General features: G+C 47.0%; 1 protein-coding gene across 2 annotated transcripts in view; it reads left to right on the top strand.

Annotated features, from left to right (window-relative positions):
• LOC118947109 (equilibrative nucleoside transporter 4-like) overlaps positions 1-18,591 on the top strand; it is a 25,563-nt gene extending 6,972 nt beyond the window's left edge. The window contains exons 4-11 of one of the 2 annotated variants that reach the window (XM_036972282.1): positions 343-456; positions 1,852-1,980; positions 6,738-6,812; positions 8,540-8,808; positions 9,949-10,072; positions 11,822-12,009; positions 14,110-14,350; positions 17,503-18,591. In XM_036972282.1, the coding sequence (XP_036828177.1) occupies positions 343-456; positions 1,852-1,980; positions 6,738-6,812; positions 8,540-8,808; positions 9,949-10,072; positions 11,822-12,009; positions 14,110-14,350; positions 17,503-17,630 (1,268 nt within the window). In that variant the 3' untranslated portion in view covers positions 17,631-18,591. Of the gene's footprint in view, positions 1-342; positions 457-1,851; positions 1,981-6,737; positions 6,813-8,539; positions 8,818-9,948; positions 10,073-11,821; positions 12,010-14,109; positions 14,351-17,502 lie in introns of both variants that reach the window. The other variant, XM_036972281.1, reaches the window with a different exon arrangement.
• Positions 18,592-19,876: the final 1,285 nt, after the last annotated feature.

Consider the following 19,876-nt stretch of genomic DNA (forward strand, 5'->3'; position numbering starts at 1 on the left):
TTATAATGCTGTTGTAGAGACAGCAGTCTGGACCACCAGACGACCCCAGTGTTATAATGCTGTTGTAGAGACAGCAGTCTGGACCACCAGATGACCCCAGTGTTATAATGCTGTTGTAGAGACAGCAGTCTGGACCACCAGACGACCCCAGTGTTATAATGCTGTTGTAGAGACAGCAGTCTGGACCACCAGACGACCCCAGTGTTATAATGCTGGTTGTATTGTTCTGGTCTTCCATGGGGGGAGTAATGTGCTTTTCTCCCACTTTATCGCTGTGTGTGTGTGTGTGTGTGTGTGTGTGTGTGTGTGTGTGTGTGTGTGTGTGTGTGTGTGTGTGTGTAGGATCCTCCATAGTGTTTGATATGAGTCTGGTGTATATCGTGGTGGCTCTGGTCGCAGTCATACTAAACAACATCCTGGTGGAGAGAATCAGTCTACACACACGAATCACCGTGGGTGAGTTACCTGTTATTACCACACAGTAAACCAACCCTCCTCCCCCACCAGGTTACCTGTTATTACCACACAGTAAACCAACCCTCCTCCCCCACCAGGTTACCTGTTATTACCACACAGTAAACCAACCCTCCTCCTCCCCCACCAGGTTACCTGTTATTACCACACAGTAAACCAACCCTCCTCCTTCTCCACCAGGTTACCTGTTATTACCACACAGTAAACCAACCCTCCTCCCCCACCAGGTTACCTGTTATTACCACACAGTAAACCAACCCTCCTCCTCCCCCACCAGGTTACCTGTTATTACCACACAGTAAACCAACCCTCCTCCCCCACCAGGTTACCTGTTATTACCACACAGTAAACCAACCCTCCTCCCCCACCAGGTTACCTGTTATTACCACACAGTAAACCAACCCTCCTCCCCCACCAGGTTACCTGTTATTACCACACAGTAAACCAACCCTCCTCCTTCTCCACCAGGTTACCTGTTATTACCACACAGTAAACCAACCCTCCTCCCCCACCAGGTTACCTGTTATTACCACACAGTAAACCAACCCTCCTCTTCCCCCACCAGGTTACCTGTTATTACCACACAGTAAACCAACCCTCCTCCCCCACCAGGGTACCTGTTATTACCACACAGTAAACCAACCCTCCTCTCCCACCAGGTTACCTGTTATTACCACACAGTAAACCAACCCTCCTCGCCCACCAGGTTACCTGTTATTACCACACAGTAAACCAACCCTCCTCCTTCTCCACCAGGTTACCTGTTATTACCACACAGTAAACCAACCCTCCTCCTCCCCCACCAGGTTACCTGTTATTACCACACAGTAAACCAACCCTCCTCCCCCACCAGGTTACCTGTTATTACCACACAGTAAACCAACCCTCCTCCCCCACCAGGTTACCTGTTATTACCACACAGTAAACCAACCCTCCCACCAGGTTACCTGTTATTACCACACAGTAAACCAACCCTCCTCCCCCACCAGGTTACCTGTTATTACCACACAGTAAACCAACCCTCCTCCCCCACCAGGTTACCTGTTATTACCACACAGTAAACCAACCCTCCTCCCCCACCAGGTTACCTGTTATTACCACACAGTAAACCAACCCTCCTCCCCCACCAGGTTACCTGTTATTACCACACAGTAAACCAACCCTCCTCCTCCCCCACCAGGTTACCTGTTATTACCACACAGTAAACCAACCCTCCTCCTCCCCCACCAGGTTACCTGTTATTACCACACAGTAAACCAACCCTCCTCCCCCACCAGGGTACCTGTTATTACCACACAGTAAACCAACCCTCCTCCTCCCCCACCAGGTTACCTGTTATTACCACACAGTAAACCAACCCTCCTCCTCCCCCACCAGGTTACCTGTTTGCTCTGAGTCCGCTGGTGTTCGTCAGCGTGTTTGATGTGTGGTTGGAATCCTTCACCACCAGACAGGCTTACATCGTCAACCTCTTCTCTGTTGGGGTGGTCGCCTTCGGATGTACAGGTACCACCCTTCCCTTCCCTTCCCCTGTCCGTTGCCTTCGGGTGTACAGGTACCACCCAAACACCCTTCCCTTCCCCTGTCCGTTGCCTTCGGATGTACAGGTACCACCCAAACACCCTTCCCTTCCCCTGTCCGTTGCCTTCGGATGTACAGGTACCACCCAAACACCCTTCCCTTCCCCTGTCCGTTGCCTTCGGATGTACAGGTACCACCCAAACGCCCTTCCCTTCCCCTGTCTGTTGCTTTCGGATGTACAGGTACCACCCAAACACCCTTCCCTTCCCCTGTCCGTTGCCTTCGGATGTACAGGTACCACCCAAACACCCTTCCCTTCCCCTGTCTGTTGCCTTCGGATGTACAGGTACCACCCAAACACCCTTCCCTTCCCCTGTCCGTTGCCTTCAGATGTACAGGTACCACCCAAACACCCTTCCCTTCCCCTGTCCGTTGCCTTCGGATGTACAGGTACCACCCAAACACCCTTCCCTTCCCCTCTCTGGAAATATTTAAATTGACAATGTACTTTATGATATGATAATAAGGTATTCAGTACTAGTGACTACCGATTATTTAACCTTAGTTTAGTCAACTGAGTGGTACATGTGACATCCTGGTTATTTAACCTTAGTTTAGTCAACTGAGTGGTACATGTGACATCCTGGTTATTTAACCTTAGTTTAGTCAACTGAGTGGTACATGTGACATCCTGGTTATTTAACTCCCTGCTCTCTGTCTCACACTGCACCTTAGCTAAGGAGGCTCTTATAGCCCTGGGGGAGGAGGCTCTTATAGCCCTGGGGGAGGAGGCTCTGGGCCCTGGGGGGAGGAGGCTCTGGCCCCTGGGCAAAGGAGGCTCTTATAGCCCTGAGTGAAGGAGGCTCTGAGCCCTGGGGGAGGAGGCTCTGGCCCCTGGGCAAAGGAGGCTCTTATAGCCCTGAGTGAAGGAGGCTCTGAGCCCTGGGGGAGGAGGCTCTGGCCCCTGGGCAAAGGAGGCTCTTATAGCCCTGTGTGAAGGAGGCTCTGAGCCCTGGCGAAGGAGGCTCTTAGCCCTGGGATAAGGATGCTCTTATAGCCCTGGGATAAGGAGGCTCTTATAGCCCTGGGGGAAGGAGGCTCTTATAGCCCTGGGGGAAGGAGGCTCTTAGCCCTGAGGGAAGGAGGCTCTTAGCCCTGAGTGAAGGAGGCTCTTAGCCCTGGGATAAGGAGGCTCTTATAGCCCTGGGATAAGGAGGCTCTTATAGCCCTGGGGGAAGGAGGATCTTATAGCCCTGGGGGAGGAGGCTCTTATAGCCCTGGGATAAGGAGGCTCTTATAGCCCTGGGGGAAGGAGGCTCTTAGCCCTGGGGGAAGGAGGCTCTTATAGCCCTGGGCGAAGGAGGCTCTTAGCCCTGGGATAAGGAGGCTCTTATAGCCCTGGGATAAGGAGGCTCTTATAGCCCTGGGGGAGGAGGCTCTTATAGCCCTAGGATAAGGAGGCTCTTATGGCCCTGGGGGAGGAGGCTCTTATAGCCCTGGGGGAGGAGGCTCTTATAGCCCTGGGGGAGGAGGCTCATATAGAGCCCTGGGGGAGGAGGCTCTTAGCCCTGGGATAAGGAGGCTCTTAGCCCTGGGATAAGGAGGCTTTTAGCCCTGGGCGAAGGAGGCTCTTAGCCCTGGGCGAAGTAGGCTCTTAGCCCTGGGATAAGGAGGCTCTTAGCCCTGGGCGAAGGAGGCTCTTAGCCCTGTGATAAGGAGGCTCTTAGCCCTGGAATAAGGAGGCTCTTAGCCCTGGGCGAAGGAGGCTCTTAGCCCTGGGCGAAGGAGGCTCTTAGCCCTGGGATAAGGAGGCTCTTAGCCCTGGGATAAGGAGGCTCTTAGCCCTGGGATAAGGAGGCTCTTAGCCCTGGGATAAGGAGGCTTTTAGCCCTGGGCGAAGGAGGCTCTTAGCCCTGGGTGAAGGAGGCTCTTAGCCCTAGGTGAAGGAGGCTCTTAGCCCTGGGTGAAGAGGCTCTTATAGTTGGCCTGCTCCAGAGCAGGATTAGCACAGACTTTGAGGGGGGAAACGCATTAAATTTCCACTGTGCCAATCACAAAAGCTGCATTCATACTATTTCATCCTTCCCGAAAAACCTGACGGGAAAAAAAATAACGAAATCAGTGCCAAAAAACTTGCTATGGCTAACGGTTGCTATGGCTAACAAAAACGGTTGCTACGACTAACGGTTGCTATGCAAGCTAACATCTTCTCGCTCAGCTAGCCAACTGAAGCCACAAACTCTTACATCTGAAAAGGGCCACAAACGCTCCACGTCTTAATCTGTTTTCATAGCTTCTCTATTGACGTTTCATGTCAATCCATTATAATAATAATTGGTGCATGATTTTGCCTCTGGGTCCGAAAAGTTTACGCCTCATCGGTACACAGAATTCTCTGTACAGGGGGGTGAGATGGCATTTTCAAAAGTGATAAACATTGTTTTCCGTGGTCTGACAGACAGCAAGGTTTATACAAACCATCACTGTTGGAAATCAAATGCTAGGCTAGAAGCAAGAGCAGTTACTGTTTTTTTTATTTTTAAATGCCTTATTGCTTATATGATTGGTCCCGTGGCAGAGATAGAATGTTGGTCAAATGTGTGTTTGTCCGCCCAGGGCTTTATAATACCAGTGTGAATCCTTAGCCCCAGGGCTTTAGAATAACAGTGTGAATCCTTAGCACCAGGGCTTTAGAATACCAGTGTGAATCCTTAGCCCCAGGGCTTTAGAATACCAGTGTGAATCCTTATCCCAGGGCTTTAGAATACCAGTGTGAATCCTTAGCCCCAGGGCTTTAGAATACCAGTGTGAATCCTTAGCCCAGGGCTTTAGAATACCAGTGTGAATCCTTATCCCAGGGCTTTAGAATACCAGTGTGAATCCTTATCCCAGGGCTTTAGAATACCAGTATGAATCCTTGGCCAAGGGCTTTAGAATACCAGTGTGAATCCTTATCCCAGGGCTTTAGAGTACCAGTGTGAATCCTTAGCCCAGGATTTTGGAATAGCAGTGTGAATCCTTATCCCAGGGCTATAGAATACCAGTGTGAATCCTTAGCCCGGATTTTGGAATACCAGTGTGAATCCTTAGCCCAGGGCTTTAGAATACCAGTGTGAATCCTTAGCCCAGGATTTTGGAATACCAGTGTGAATCCTTATCCCAGGGATTTAAAATACCAGTGTGAATCCTTAGTCCCAGGGCTTTAGAATACCAGTGTGAATCCTTAGCCCCAGGGCTTTAGAATACCAGTGTGAATCCTTATCCCAGGGCTTTAGAATACCAGTGTGAATCCTTATCCCAGGGCTCTTAGAATACCAGTGTGAATCCTTAGCCCAGGGCTTTAGAATACCAGTGTGAATCCTTATCCCAGGGCTTTAGAATACCAGTGTGAATCCTTATCCCAGGGCTTTGGAATACCAATGTGAATCCTTATCCCAGGGCTTTAGAATACCAGTGTGAATATTTAGCCAAGGGCTTTAGAATACCAGTGTGAATCCTTATTCCAGGGCTTTATAATACCGGTGTGAATCCTTATCCCAAGGCTTTAGAATACCAGTGTGAATCCTTAGCCCAGGATTTTGGAATACCAGTGTGAATCCTTAGCCCCAGGGCTTTAGAATACCAGTGTGAATCCTTATCCCAGGGCCTTAGAATACAAGTGTGAATCCTTAGACCAGGACTTTGGAATACCAGTGTGAATCCTTAGCCCGGATTTTGGAATACCAGTGTGAATCCTTATCCCAGGGCTTTAGAATACCAGTGTGAATCCTTATCCCAGGGCTTTAGAATACCAGTGTGAATCCTTATCCCAGGGCTTTAGAATACCAACGTGAATCCTTAGCCCAGGATTTTGGAATAGCAGTGTGAATCCTTATCCCAGGGCTATAGAATACCAGTGTGAATCCTTAGCCCGGATTTTGGAATACCAGTGTGAATCCTTAGCCCAGGGCTTTAGAATACCAGTGTGAATCCTTAGCCCATGATTTTGGAATACCAGTGTGAATCCTTAGCCCAGGGCTTTAAAATACCAGTGTGAATCCTTAGTCCCAGGGCTTTAGAATACCAGTGTGAATCCTTAGCCCCAGGGCTTTAGAATACCAGTGTGAATCCTTATCCCAGGGCTTTAGAATACCAGTGTGAATCCTTATCCCAGGGCTCTTAGAATACCAGTGTGAATCCTTAGCCCAGGGCTTTAGAATACCAGTGTGAATCCTTATCCCAGGGCTTTAGAATACCCGTGTAAATCCTTATCCCAGGGCTTTGGAATACCAATGTGAATCCTTATCCCAGGGCTTTAGAATACCAGTGTGAATCCTTAGCCAAGGGCTTTAGAATACCAGTGTGAATCCTTATCCCAGGGCTTTAGAATACCGGTGTGAATCCTTATCCCAGGGCTTTAGAATACCCGTGTAAATCCTTAGCCCAGGATTTTGGAATACCAGTGTGAATCCTTATCCCATGGCTATAGAATGCCAGTGTGAATCCTTAGCCCAGGATTTTGGAATACCAGTGTGAATCCTTAGCCCCATGGCTTTAGAATACCAGTGTGAATCCTTATCCCAGGGATTTAGAATACCAATGTGAATCCTTAGTCCAGGGCTTTAGAATACCAGTGTGAATCCTTAGCCCCAGGGCTTTAGAATACCAGCGTGAATCCTTAGCCCGGGGCTAAAGCTTAGCCCGGGGCTACGAACAATGCAGTGTGAAAAGGCCTTTTTGTGTTTGCATTTGTCCTCCCTTAGTGCAGCAGTCCAGTTTCTATGGTTACATGGGGATGCTGCCCAAGAGATACACACAGGGGGTGATGACTGGAGAAAGTAAGAGCTGTCATCTTCGTTATATTACTGTATATTCTATACATCTTCATTATATTACTGTATATTCTATACATCTTCATTATATTACTATATATTCTATACATCTTCATTATATTACTGTATATTCTATACATCTTCATTATATTACTGTATATTCTATGCATCTTCATTATATTACTGTATATTCTATACATCTTCATTATATTACTGTATATTCTGTACATCTTCATTATATTACTGTATATTCTATACATCTTCGTTATATTACTGTATATTCTATACATCTTCATTATATTACTGTATATTCTATACATCTTCATTATTTTACTGTATATTCTATACATCTTCATTATATTACTGTATATTCTATACCTCTTCGTTATATTACTGTATATTCTATACCTCTTCGTTATATTACTGTATATTCTATACCTCTTCGTTATATTACTGTATATTCTATACATCTTCATTATATTACATACATATTCATTATATTACTGTATATTCTATACATCTTCATTATATTACTGTATATTCTGTACATCTTCATTATATTATATACATCTTCATTGTATTACTGTATATTCTATACATCTTCGTTATATTACTGTATATTCTATACATCTTTGTTATATTACTGTATATTCTATACATCTTCATTATATTACTGTATATTCTATACATCTTCATTATATTACTGTATATTCTATGCATCTTCATTATATTACTGTATATTTTATGCATCTTTGTTATATTACTGTATATTCTATACATCTTTGTTATATTACTGTATATTCTATACCTCTTCGTTATATTACTGTATATTCTATACCTCTTCGTTATATTACTGTATATTCTATACCTCTTCGTTATATTACTCTATATTCTATACCTCTTCGTTATATTACTGTATATTCTATACCTCTTCGTTATATTACTGTATATTCTATACATCTTCATTATATTACATACATCTTCATTATATTACTGTATATTCTATACATCTTCATTATATTACTGTATATTTTATACATCTTCATTATATTACTGTATATTCTATACATCTTCATTATATTACTGTATGTTGTATGCATCTTCATTATGTTACTGTATGTTGTATGCATCTTCATTATGTTACTGTATATTCTATGCATCTTCATTATATTACTGTATATTCTATGCATCTTCATTATCTTACTGTATATTCTATACATCTTCATTATATTACTGTATATTCTATACATCTTCATTATATTACCGTATATTCTATACATCTTCATTATATTACTGTATATTCTAGACATCTTCATTATATTCCATACATCTTCATTATATTACTGTATATTCTATACATATTTGTTATGTTACTGTATATTCTATACATCTTCATTATATTACTGTATATTCTATACATCTATAGGCTACACTTGTAGTCTATTGCCAGACCATTTGACAGAAAGGGAAATTATTGTAATCATAACACAGACAGTTTATTTATTTCAATACATTTTTGCGTCATAGGCCTGCCTGCCCATTGTAAATGACTTGTTTAGCACGGCTTAGAACGCTTCTCAACCAATCACAATGCTTGTCATATCTCTGAGTTGTATCTTCACTAATCCTCTCTCTCCACTCCTCCCTCTCTCCAGGTACAGCAGGTGTATTAATCTCTCTGAGTCATATCTTCACTAATCCTCTCCTCTCTCTCCTCTCCTCCCTCTCTCCAGGTACAGCAGGTGTAATCATCTCTCTGAGTCGTATCTTCACTAAACTCATGATCAGTAACGAGAGGATAAACACACTCATCTTCTTCCTGGTGTCCATCACCATGGAGATGCTCTGCTTCCTTCTCCACCTCATTGTCCGTCGCTCACGATTCGTCCGTTACTACACAGGCCCCACCCACCGGGGTCACAGCCTGGGGAAAGGTCATGACATCGGGTCGGAGGTCAGCGGGACAGGATACAGGGTTCACCACGACGTCACTACAGAGGAAGTAAGATTTGTAAGTCAGTCTAGACCTGGGGTGAGAGTGTTTCTATGGGATAATCAGGGAAAGTGGTGGGATAATCAGGGAAAGTGGTGGGATAATCAGGTAGAGTGGTTCTATGGGATAATCAGGTAGAGTGGTTATATGGGATAATCAGGTAGAGTGGTTCTATGGGATAATCAGGTTGAGTGGTGGGATAATCAGGTAGAGTGGTTCTATGGGATAATCAGGTTGAGTGGTGGGATAATCAGGTAGAGTGGTTTTATGGGAAAATCAGGTAGAGTGGTGGGATAATCAGGTAGAGTGGTGGGATAATCAGGTAGAGTGGTTCTATGGTATAATCAGGTTGAATGGTGGGATAATCGGGGAGAGTGGTGGGATAATCAGGTAGAGTGGTTCTATGGGATAATCAGGTAGAGTGGTGGGATAATCAGGTAGAGTGGTTCTATGGGATAATCAGGTAGAGGGGTGGATAATCAGGTAGAATGGTGGATAATCAGGTAGAGTGGTGGAGAATCAGGTAGAGTGGTGGGATAATAAGGTAGAGTGGTTCTATGGGATAATCAGGTAGAGTGGTTCTATGGGATAATCAGGTAGAGTGGTTCTATGGGATAATCAGGTAGAGTGGTGGGATAATAAGGTAGAGTGGTTCTATGGGATAATCAGGTAGAGTGGTTCTATGGGATAATCAGGTAGAGTGGTTCTATGGGATAATCAGGTAGAGTGGTTCTATGGGGTAATCAGGTTTAGTGGTGGATAATCAGGTAGAGTGATTCTTCTGGCCTTGAGCCCTGCTGCAACTAACGGAGCAGAAAAGAGAGAGGGTGTGTCTCTATATTACTAATGGAATTTCGGCATATTGCCACATGCATCGCTGTGACTACATCTCCTACATACTGAAACAAGGTTACATCAACCTGCTGAACACACACACACACACACACACACACACACACACACACACACGCGAAGACCGTCATAGACGGTCATTTCCCTCTGTAAATCGTCCCAAAATATCTACGGGACCTGGTTGACCTGACACGTTGGGGTTCAGGTGATAGGCTGACCCTTGATTATTCACTCCAGAGGAAACCAGGAGAGGAGACAAGGAGACAAGGAGGCTATGAAGTGTTTGTCTCATCTCAGGGTAACGGAGTGGTGGCGACGACGTCGCCATCTGATGACGTCACAGATGAGTTCACAGGAGGGACGTACGTTCGGTTTGGAGTTCCTAAAGACAAGATCCGGAGAAGCTGGCCTGGACTACGAGGTAACAACCACATCTATACCTGTCTGTCTGTCTGTCTGTCTGTCTGTCTGCATCACAGACTCAATCAGGGACATGTTGAAAATGTCAGTGAAGACACTTGCCAGTTGGTCAGCGCACGCTCGCAGTACACGTCCTGGTAATCCGTCTGGCCCCGCAGCCTTGTGTATGTTGAGCTGTTTAAAGGTCTTACTCACGTCGGCTACGGAGAGCGTGATCACACAGTCGTCCGGAACAGCTGCTGCTCTCATGCATGCCTCAGTGTTGCTTCCCTCGAAGCGAGTATATAAGTGATTTGGCTCGTCTGGTAGGCTCGTGTTGCTGGGCAGCTAGTGGCTGTGCTTCCCTTTGTAGTCTGTAATAGTTTGCAAGCCCTGCCACATAATACGAGCGTCGGAGCCGGTGTAGTGCGATTCAATCTTAGCCCTGTATTGATGCTTTGCCTGTTTGATTGTTCGTCGCAGGGCATAGCAGGATTTCTTGTAAGCTTCCGGGTTACAGTCCCGCTCCTTGAAAGCGGCAGCTCTAGCCTTTAGCTCAGTGCGAATGTTGCCTGTAATCCATGGCTTCTGGTCGGGGTATGTACGTACGTCATCGATGCACTTATTGATGAAGCCAATGACTGGTGTTGTGTACTCCTTAATGCCATTGGAGGAATCCCAGAACATATTCCAGTCTGTGATAGCAAATCAGTCCTGTAGTTTAGCATCTGCTTCATCTGACCATGTTTTTATAAACCGAGTCACTGGTGCTTCCTGCCTTAATTTTAGCTTGTCAGCAGGAATCAGGAGGATAATTATGGTCAGATTTGCCAAATGGAGGGAGAGGGAGAGGTTTGTATGTGTCTCTGTGTGTGGAGTAAAGGTGGTCCAGAGTTGTTTTCCCCCTCTGGTTCCACATTTAACATGCTGATAGAGATTTGGTAAAACTGATTTAAGTTTCCCTGCATTAAAGTCTCCGGCCACTAGGAGGCGCCGCCTCTGGGTGAGCAGTTTCCTGTTTGCTTATTTCCTGATACAGCTGACTGAGTGCGGTCTTAGTGCCGGCATCTGTCTGTGGTGGTACATAAACAGCCCTCAGCCTCTGACTTGGTCCTGTCTTGCCAACAGCAACTCAGAGGTGACCTCTTTTATGCACAAATGATTTGCTGATTGAACAATTGTGCAAAGACGTTTTGCACACGTGCAGAAGAGGTTCATGGGAGTTTTTTATTTATTTGTATCAGCTGTGACCAAATGTTTTAATTTGGTTTGACATCATTTTGCTCAACTGAGTTTTGCATCTTTTGTACAGAGTTGTGTTTACTGTTTTGGGGGGGAAAAAATGTGCTTAGCATTTGCATTGTGTGTGAAAACAAAGAGAAATGACTTAGAGTTTATCACCAAGTAATACTGTAGTAGTGCTCATTAGGTTGTGATGGAGATCAGTTCCACCCCAGTTTCATTCAAAGTGTCTTAGCAATCTAGAGAAACTGTAATGTCGAATGAGTAGTGTGCTTGTAAACACAATATGATTCTACCCAATGTTTGTACACTACGGATACTAACAGCATTCCTCTTCCCTCGTTCCCCCTCTCTTCTCTTCTCACCCCCTCCTTTTTCCCTTCTCCCCCCTTCTCCCTTCTCCCCCTCCATCTCCTCCCCCCTTCCTCTCCACTCCCTTCTCCCCCTCCTCCCCTCCCCCATCTCCACCCTCCCCCCTTCCTCCCTCCCCCCCTTCTCCCCCTCCCTCCTCCTCTTCTCCCCCCTTCAGATATGTTTCTTCACAGGTACATCGTTGCCAGAGTGATCTGGGCCTACATGTTGTCTATAGCAGTGACCTATAGCATCACTCTGTGTCTGTTTCCTGGTCTGGAATCAGAGATACGCAACCCAACCCTGGGGGAGTGGCTACCTATACTCATCATGGCCACATTCAACATGGCCGACTTCGTAGGCAAGGTCAGTTTACTTGTCCAGTGTTCCAAACCTCTCCTCAGGGACCCCCAGTGTTCCAAACCTCTCCTCAGGGACCCTCAGTGTTCCAAACCTCTCCTCAGGGACCCCCAGCCATTCCAAACCTCTCCTCAGGGACCCCCAGTGTTCCAAACCTCTCCTCAGGGACCCCCAGTGTTCCAAACCTCTCCTCAGGGACCCCCAGCCATTCCAAATCTCTCCTCAGGGACCCCCAGTGTTCCAAACCTCTCCTCAGGGACCCTCAGTGTTCCAAACCTCTCCTCAGGGACCCCCAGCCATTCCAAACCTCTCCTCAGGGACCCCCAGTGTTCCAAACCTCTCCTCAGGGACCCCCAGTGTTCCAAACCTCTCCTCAGGGACCCCCAGCCATTCCAAACCTCTCCTCAGGGACCCCCAGTGTTCCAAACCTCTCCTCAGGGACCCTCAGTGTTCCAAACCTCTCCTCAGGGACCCCCAGTGTTCCAAACCTCTCCTCGGGGACCCCCAGTGTTCCAAACCTCTCCTCAGGGACCCCCAGTGTTCCAAACCTCTCCTCGGGGACCCCCAGTGTTCCAAACCTCTCCTCAGGGACCCCCAGTGTTCCAAACCTCTCCTTGGGGACCTCCAGCCGTTCCTTGGGGAGAAGGAGAGGTTTGGAACACTGGGGGTCCCCGAGGAACGGCTGGAGGTCCCTGAGGAGAGGTTTGGAACACTGGGGGTCCCCGAGGAACGGCTGGGGGTCCCTGAGGAGAGGTTTGGAATGGTTGGAGGTCCCCAAGGAGTGGTTTGGAATGGTTGGGGGTCCCCGAGGAGAGGTTTGGAACAACTGGATGGATGGTATGGATGGATGAATGGATGGTAGGAATGTAGATTTATTGATGGATGATGGTTGGATAGGTGGTAGGAATGTAGATTGATGGATGGATGATGGTAGGAACGTAGATTGATTGATGGATGGATGGATGGATGGATGATGGATAAATGGATGATGGATAGATGGATGGATGGATGGATGGATGGATGATGGATAAATGGATGATGGATAGATGGATGGATGGATGGATGGATGGATGGATGGTAGGAATGTAAATTGATGGATGGATGGATGGATGGATGGTAGGAATGTAGATTGATGGATGGATGATGGTGGGAATGTAGATTGATGGATGGATGATGGTGGGAATGTAGATAGATGGATGGATGGATGATGGATAAATGGATGTATGATGAATGGATGGATGGATGGTAGGAATGTAGATTGATGGATGGATGGTAGGAATGTAGATTGATGGATGGATGGTAGGAATGTAGATAGATGGATGGTAGGAATGTAGATAGATGGATGGTTGATGGATGGCTGATAGTAGGAATGTAGATTGATGGATGGATGGATGGATGGGTAGGTAGGTAGGTAGATAGATCAGTCGATGGATGGATGGATGATGGATAGATGGATAGATGGGTAGATGGATGGATTATGGATGGATGATGGCTGAGTAGATGGATGGATGATGGATGGATGGATGGATGGATGGATGGATGGGTGGGTGGGTGGATGGATGGATGGGTGGATGGGTGGATGATGGGTGGATGGATGGATGGGTAGATGGATGGATGATGGATGGGTAGATGGATGGATGGATGATGGGTGGATGGATGGATGGATGGGTGGATGGATGGATGGGTGGGTGGATGGATGATGGATAGATAGGTAGATGGATGGATGATGGATGGATAGGTAGATGGATGGATGATGGATGGATGGGTAGATGGATGATGGATGGATGGATAGGTAGATGGATGGATGATGGGTGGGTGGGTAGATGGATGATGGATGGATGGATGGATAGGTAGATGGATGGATGATGGGTGGGTGGGTGGGTGGGTGGATGGATGGATGGATGGATGATGGATGGGTAGATGGATGGATGGATGGATGATGGATGATAGGTAGATGGATGGATGATGGATAAATAGATGGATGATTGATAGGTAGATGGATGGATGATAGGAATGTAGATAGATGGATGATGGTTGGAGGATGGATGATGGATGATAGATATAGATATACAGATGTTGCCTCACTAAGCCCTCTGCCCTTTCCAGATCCTGGCTGCGTTGCCCTATGAGTGGACGGGGGGTCACCTGCTCCTCTTCTCCTGCCTGCGGGTGGTCTTCATCCCTCTGTTGGTGATGTGTGTGTACCCCTCCTCCACCCCAACCCTGTCCCACCCCGCCTGGCCCTGTCTCTTTTCTCTCCTCATGGGCGTAACCAACGGTTACTTTGGATCAGTTCCCATGATACAGGCTGCTGGGAAGGTCCCGCCGGAACAGAGAGAACTAGCAGGTGAGCGGTGATGAGGTAGAGGGTGGTGAGGTAGAGGGGTAGAGGGGTGGTGAGGTGGAGGGGTGGTGGGGTGGAGGGGTGGTGAGGTAGAGGGGTGATGAGGTAGAGGGGTGGTGAGGTAGAGGCGTGGTGGGGTAGAGTGGTTGAGGGGTAGAGGGGTGGTGGGGTAGAGGGGTAGAGGGGTGGTGGGGTAGAGGGGTGGTGAGGTAGAGGGGTGGTGGGGTAGAGGGGTAATGAGGTAGAGGGGTGGTGAGGTAGAGGGGTGATGAGGCAGAGGGGTGGTGAGGTAGAGGGGTGGTGAGGTAGAGGGGTAATGAGGTAGAGGGGTGATGGGGTGGTGAGGTAGAGGGGTAATGAGGTAGAGGGGTGGTGAGGGTGGTGAGATCTACTTTATAATAATACAATTGCCCAGAGAAAGAGATGTTGTTTAACAAGTAATCATTTATATCTCATTATTGGCACCTGTAAAGAATCGTATTGGTAAAATCTAACTAAATTAAACATTAACATTCTAATGTTTGAAATTAATCTCAGTTTAAGGAACTATATTGTGGCCTTCCATGGCTTCCTGTTTCACTGGGGTATAGAAATGAGGTAACACACATTTAAAATCCATTCGTCATTCAGAAATGGTTCATTGACCACAAAAATCCACTATTTGTAACGGCCTTTTCAGACCCCGGGACATGAACCCATTCATACCTGTGGTTTGAATTGAAGTAGCCAGTCCATAAGGATCTAGAAAGATCTATTGAGGAATGGTCTGAAATCCCTCCCCAATGTGTTCTCCAATCTCAGAAAACATTTTAGAAAACGTCTGTCGTTATCCTCGCAAGGGGAAGGTGCTGGAGTATTGAAAACAGGGGTGTTCTCTCTAGGTGATGGAGTATTGAAAACAGGGGTGTTCTCTCTAGGTGATGGAGTATTGAAAACAGGGGTGTTCTCTCTATGTGATGGAGTATTGAAAACAGGGGTGTTCTCTCTAGGTGATGGAGTATTGAAAACAGGGGTGTTCTCGCTAGGTGATGGAGTATTGAAAACAGGGGTGTTCTCTCTAGGTGATGGAGTATGGAAAACAGGGGTGTTCTCTCTAGGTGATGGAGTATTGAAAACAGGGGTGTTCTCTCTAGGCGATGGAGTATTGAAAACAGGGGTGTTCTCTCTAGGTGATGGAGTTTTGTAAACAGGGGTGTTCTCTCTAGGTGATGGAGTAGTGTAAACAGGGGTGTTCTCTCTAGGTGATGGAGTATTGAAAACAGGGGTGTTCTCTGTAGGTGATGGAGTATTGAAAACAGGGGTGTTCTCTCTAGGTGATGGAGTATTGAAAACAGGGGTGTTCTCTCTATGTGATGGAGTATTGAAAACAGGGGTGTTCTCTCTCTAGGTGATGGAGTATTGAAAACAGGGGTGTTCTCTGTAGGTGATGGAGTATTGAAAACAGGGGTGTGCTCTCTAGGTGATGGAGTTTTGTAAACAGGGGTGTTCTCTCTAGGTGATGGAGTATTGAAAACAGCGGTGTTCTCTCTAGGTGATGGAGTATTGAAAACAGGGGTGTTCTCTCTCTAGGTGATGGAGTATTGAAAACAGGGGTGTTCTCTCTAGGCGATGGAGTATTGAAAACAGGGGTGTTCTCTCTAGGTGATGGAGTTTTGTAAACAGGGGTGTTCTCTCTAGGTGATGGAGTAGTGTAAACAGGGGTGTTCTTTTTAGGTGATGGAGTATTGAAAACAGGGGTGTTCTCTCTAGGTGATGGAGTATTGAAAACAGGGGTGTTCTCTCTAGGTGATGGAGTATTGAAAACAGGGGTGTTCTCTCTATGTGATGGAGTATTGAAAACAGGGGTGTTCTCTCTAGGTGATGGAGTATTGAAAACAGGGGTGTTCTCTCTAGGCGATGGAGTATTGAAAACAGGGGTGTTCTCTGTAGGTGATGGAGTATTGAAAACAGGGGTGTTCTCTCTAGGTGATGGAGTATTGAAAACAGGGGTGTTCTCTCTAGGTGATGGAGTATTGAAAACAGGGGTGTTCTCTGTAGGTGATGGAGTAGTGTAAACAGAGGTGTTCTCTCTAGGTGATGGAGTATTGAAAACAGGGGTGTTCTCTCTCTAGGTGATGGAGTATTGAAAACAGGGGTGTTCTCTGTAGGTGATGGAGTATTGAAAACAGGGGTGTTCTCTCTAGGTGATGGAGTATTGAAAACAGGGGTGTTCTCTGTAGGTGATGGAGTATTGAAAACAGGGGTGTTCTCTCTAGGTGATGGAGTTTTGTAAACAGGGGTGTTCTCTCTAGGTGATGGAGTATTGAAAACAGGGGTGTTCTCTGTAGGTGATGGAGTATTGAAAACAGGGGTGTTCTCTCTAGGTGATGGAGTATTGAAAACAGGGGTGTTCTCTGTAGGTGATGGAGTATTGAAAACAGGGGTGTTCTCTGTAGGTGATGGAGTATTGAAAACAGGGGTGTTCTCTCTAGGTGATGGAGTATTGAAAACAGGGGTGTTCTCTCTAGGTGATGGAGTTTTGTAAACAGGGGTGTTCTCTCTAGGTGATGGAGTAGTGTAAACAGGGGTGCCAAAACATTTAACTATCATTTTAAATGTTTACCTTTTAAACAGAATATCTTTCTCTAAACAATTGTAATAATTTATAATCAATCATATGAGGGTTTTTTTGTTCCCAAAATATATCTTGGTATTTGTATGATTTATTTTGTACAGTATTTTTTGTTCATCTTTATCAAGGGTGCCAATAATTCTGGAGGTGTCTCTATATACACTCTATATTGTGATTCTGTAAACCACTAAACTGCAGCAGAAGCTCCTCCTACAATTTAGTGCAGATGTTCTACATTGACAGTGCTCTATCTATATACTATATAATAATCTCCCCCCCCCCCCCCTCTCCTCCCTCTCCTCCCTCCCTCCCTCCCTCCCTCCCTCCCTCCCTCCCTCCCTCCCTCCCTTCCTCCCTCCCTCCCTCCCTCCCTCCCTCCCTCCCTCCCTCCTCTCCTCTCCTCTCCTCTCCTCCCCTTTCCCCTCCCTCCCTCCCTCCCTCCCTCCCTCCTCTCCTCTCCTCTCCTCCCTCTCTCCTCCCCTCCCTCCCTCCCTCTCTCCTCTCCTCTCCTCTCCTCCCCTTTCCTCTCCTCTCCTCTCTCTAGGTAACACTATGACTGTATCGTACATGACAGGGTTGATGTTGGGATCAGCTGTGGCCTACGCTGCCTATAGCTTCACTGCACCGGGCTCAAACACACACACACTCACCAACATCACCACAGGGTATTGAACACACATACACACGCACACGCACACGCACACGCACACACACACACACACACACACACACACACACACACACACACACACACACACACACACACAGAGCCCAGAAAAGGCCTCAGCTAAAAGGAGTCCCTCCAGACTGACAGGATACTGAACTCCAGCCTGACCTCTAACCTCTGACCCCTCCGGCCTGCCACACTCCCCAGCTCTCTGCTGTTTCCAGGACGTTATCTTGATTCACCTCCTGGTCCTCCTCGTCTATACTGCTGGGCTCCCTGCTCTGCCTTGGAGACGACGTGAACAGAACCTCTGATCGGCTCCCTGCTCTGCCTTGGAGACGACGTGAACAGAACCTCTGATCAGCTTTATGCTCTGCCTTGGAGACAACGTGAACAGAACCTCTGATCGGCTCCCTGCTCTGCCTTGGAGACGACGTGAACAGAACCTCTGATCAGCTCCCTGCTCTGCCTTGGAGACGACGTGAACAGAACCTCTGATCAGCTCCCTGCTCTGCCCGGGAGACGACGTGAACAGAACCTCTGATCAGCCCCCTGCTCTGCCTTGGAGACAACGTGAACAGAACCTCTGATCGGCTCCCTGCTCTGCCTTGGAGACGACGTGAACAGAACCTCTGATCAGCTTTATGCTCTGCCTTGGAGACGACGTGAACAGAACCTCTGATCGGCTCCCTGCTCTGCCCGGGAGACGACGTGAACAGAACCTCAGACTCTCATACACGCCGACTGACACTCCTGTGACATCACCTGTGTGACAGCTATGACACGATGCATGACATGACCCTTGCCATTCCCGTCAGTGTTCTACCGCGGGTCGAGATGCGGAACCTACCAGAAGTCGGTCTTTATTCTTCAGGGTTCATGTCAATATAAAAGTTGTGAATGTAAAACATATTAAATACAATATATAACCGACAAACATTAAATAAAATCACGTGTCTAAACCTGTTCTGTCTAGAGACTGTATATACCTGTCTGAGAGGTTGTTCTGTCTAGAGACTGTATATACCTGTCTGAGAGGTTGTTCTGTCTAGAGACTGTATATACCTGTCTGAGAGGTTGTTCTGTCTAGAGACTGTATATACCTGTCTGAGAGGTTGTTCTGTCTAGAGACTGTATATACCTGTCTGAGAGGTTGTTCTGTCTAGAGACTGTATATACCTGTCTGAGAGGTTGTTCTGTCTAGAGACTGTATATACCTGTCTGAGAGGTTGTTCTGTCTAGAGACTGTATATACCTGTCTGAGAGGTTGTTCTGTCTAGAGACTGTATATACCTGTCTGAGAGGTTGTTCTGTCTAGGGTCTGAGAGGTTGTTCTGTCTAAGGTCTGAGAGAGCCCCTACCAGCCTGCTAACTTTAGCCCTACAAGCCTGATAACAATAGCCCTACCAGCCTGCTAACATTAGCCCCTACCAGCCTGATAACATTATCCCCTACCAGCCTGCTAACATTAGCCCCTACCAGCCTGATAACATTAGCCCCTACCAGCCTGATAACATTATCCCCTACCAGCCTGCTAACGTTAGCCCCTACCAGCCTGCTAACGTTAGCCCCTACCAGCCTGCTAACGTTAGCCCCTACCAGCCTGCTAACTTTATCCCTACCAGCCTGCTAACTTTAGCCCTACCAGCCTGCTAACATTAGCCCAACCAGCCTGATAACATTAGCCCCTACCAGCCTGATAACATTATCCCCTACCAGCCTGCTAACGTTAGCCCCTACCAGCCTGCTAACTTTAGCCCCTACCAGCCTGCTAACGTTAGCCCCTACCAGCCTGCTAACTTTAGCCCTACCAGCCTGCTAACGTTAGCCCCTACCAGCCTGCTAACTTTATCCCTACCAGCCTGCTAACTTTAGCCCTACCAGCCTGCTAACATTAGCCCCTACCAGCCTGATAACATTAGCCCCTACCAGCCTGATAACATTATCCCCTACCAGCCTGCTAACGTTAGCCCCTACCAGCCTGCTAACTTTAGCCCCTACCAGCCTGCTAACGTTAGCCCCTACCAGCCTGCTAACTTTAGCCCTACCAGCCTGCTAACTTTAGCCCTACCAGCCTGCTAACATTAGCCCAACCAGCCTGATAACATTTGCCCCTACCAGCCTGATAACATTATCCCCTACCAGCCTGATAACTTTAGCCCCTACCAGCCTGCTAACTTTAGCCCTACCAGCCTACTAACGTTAGCCCCTACCAGCCTGATAACGTTAGCCCCTACCAGCCTGCTAACTT

Source organism: Oncorhynchus mykiss, unplaced genomic scaffold (genome assembly GCF_013265735.2).
Source record: "Oncorhynchus mykiss isolate Arlee unplaced genomic scaffold, USDA_OmykA_1.1 un_scaffold_130, whole genome shotgun sequence".
Lineage (NCBI taxonomy): Eukaryota > Metazoa > Chordata > Actinopteri > Salmoniformes > Salmonidae > Oncorhynchus > Oncorhynchus mykiss.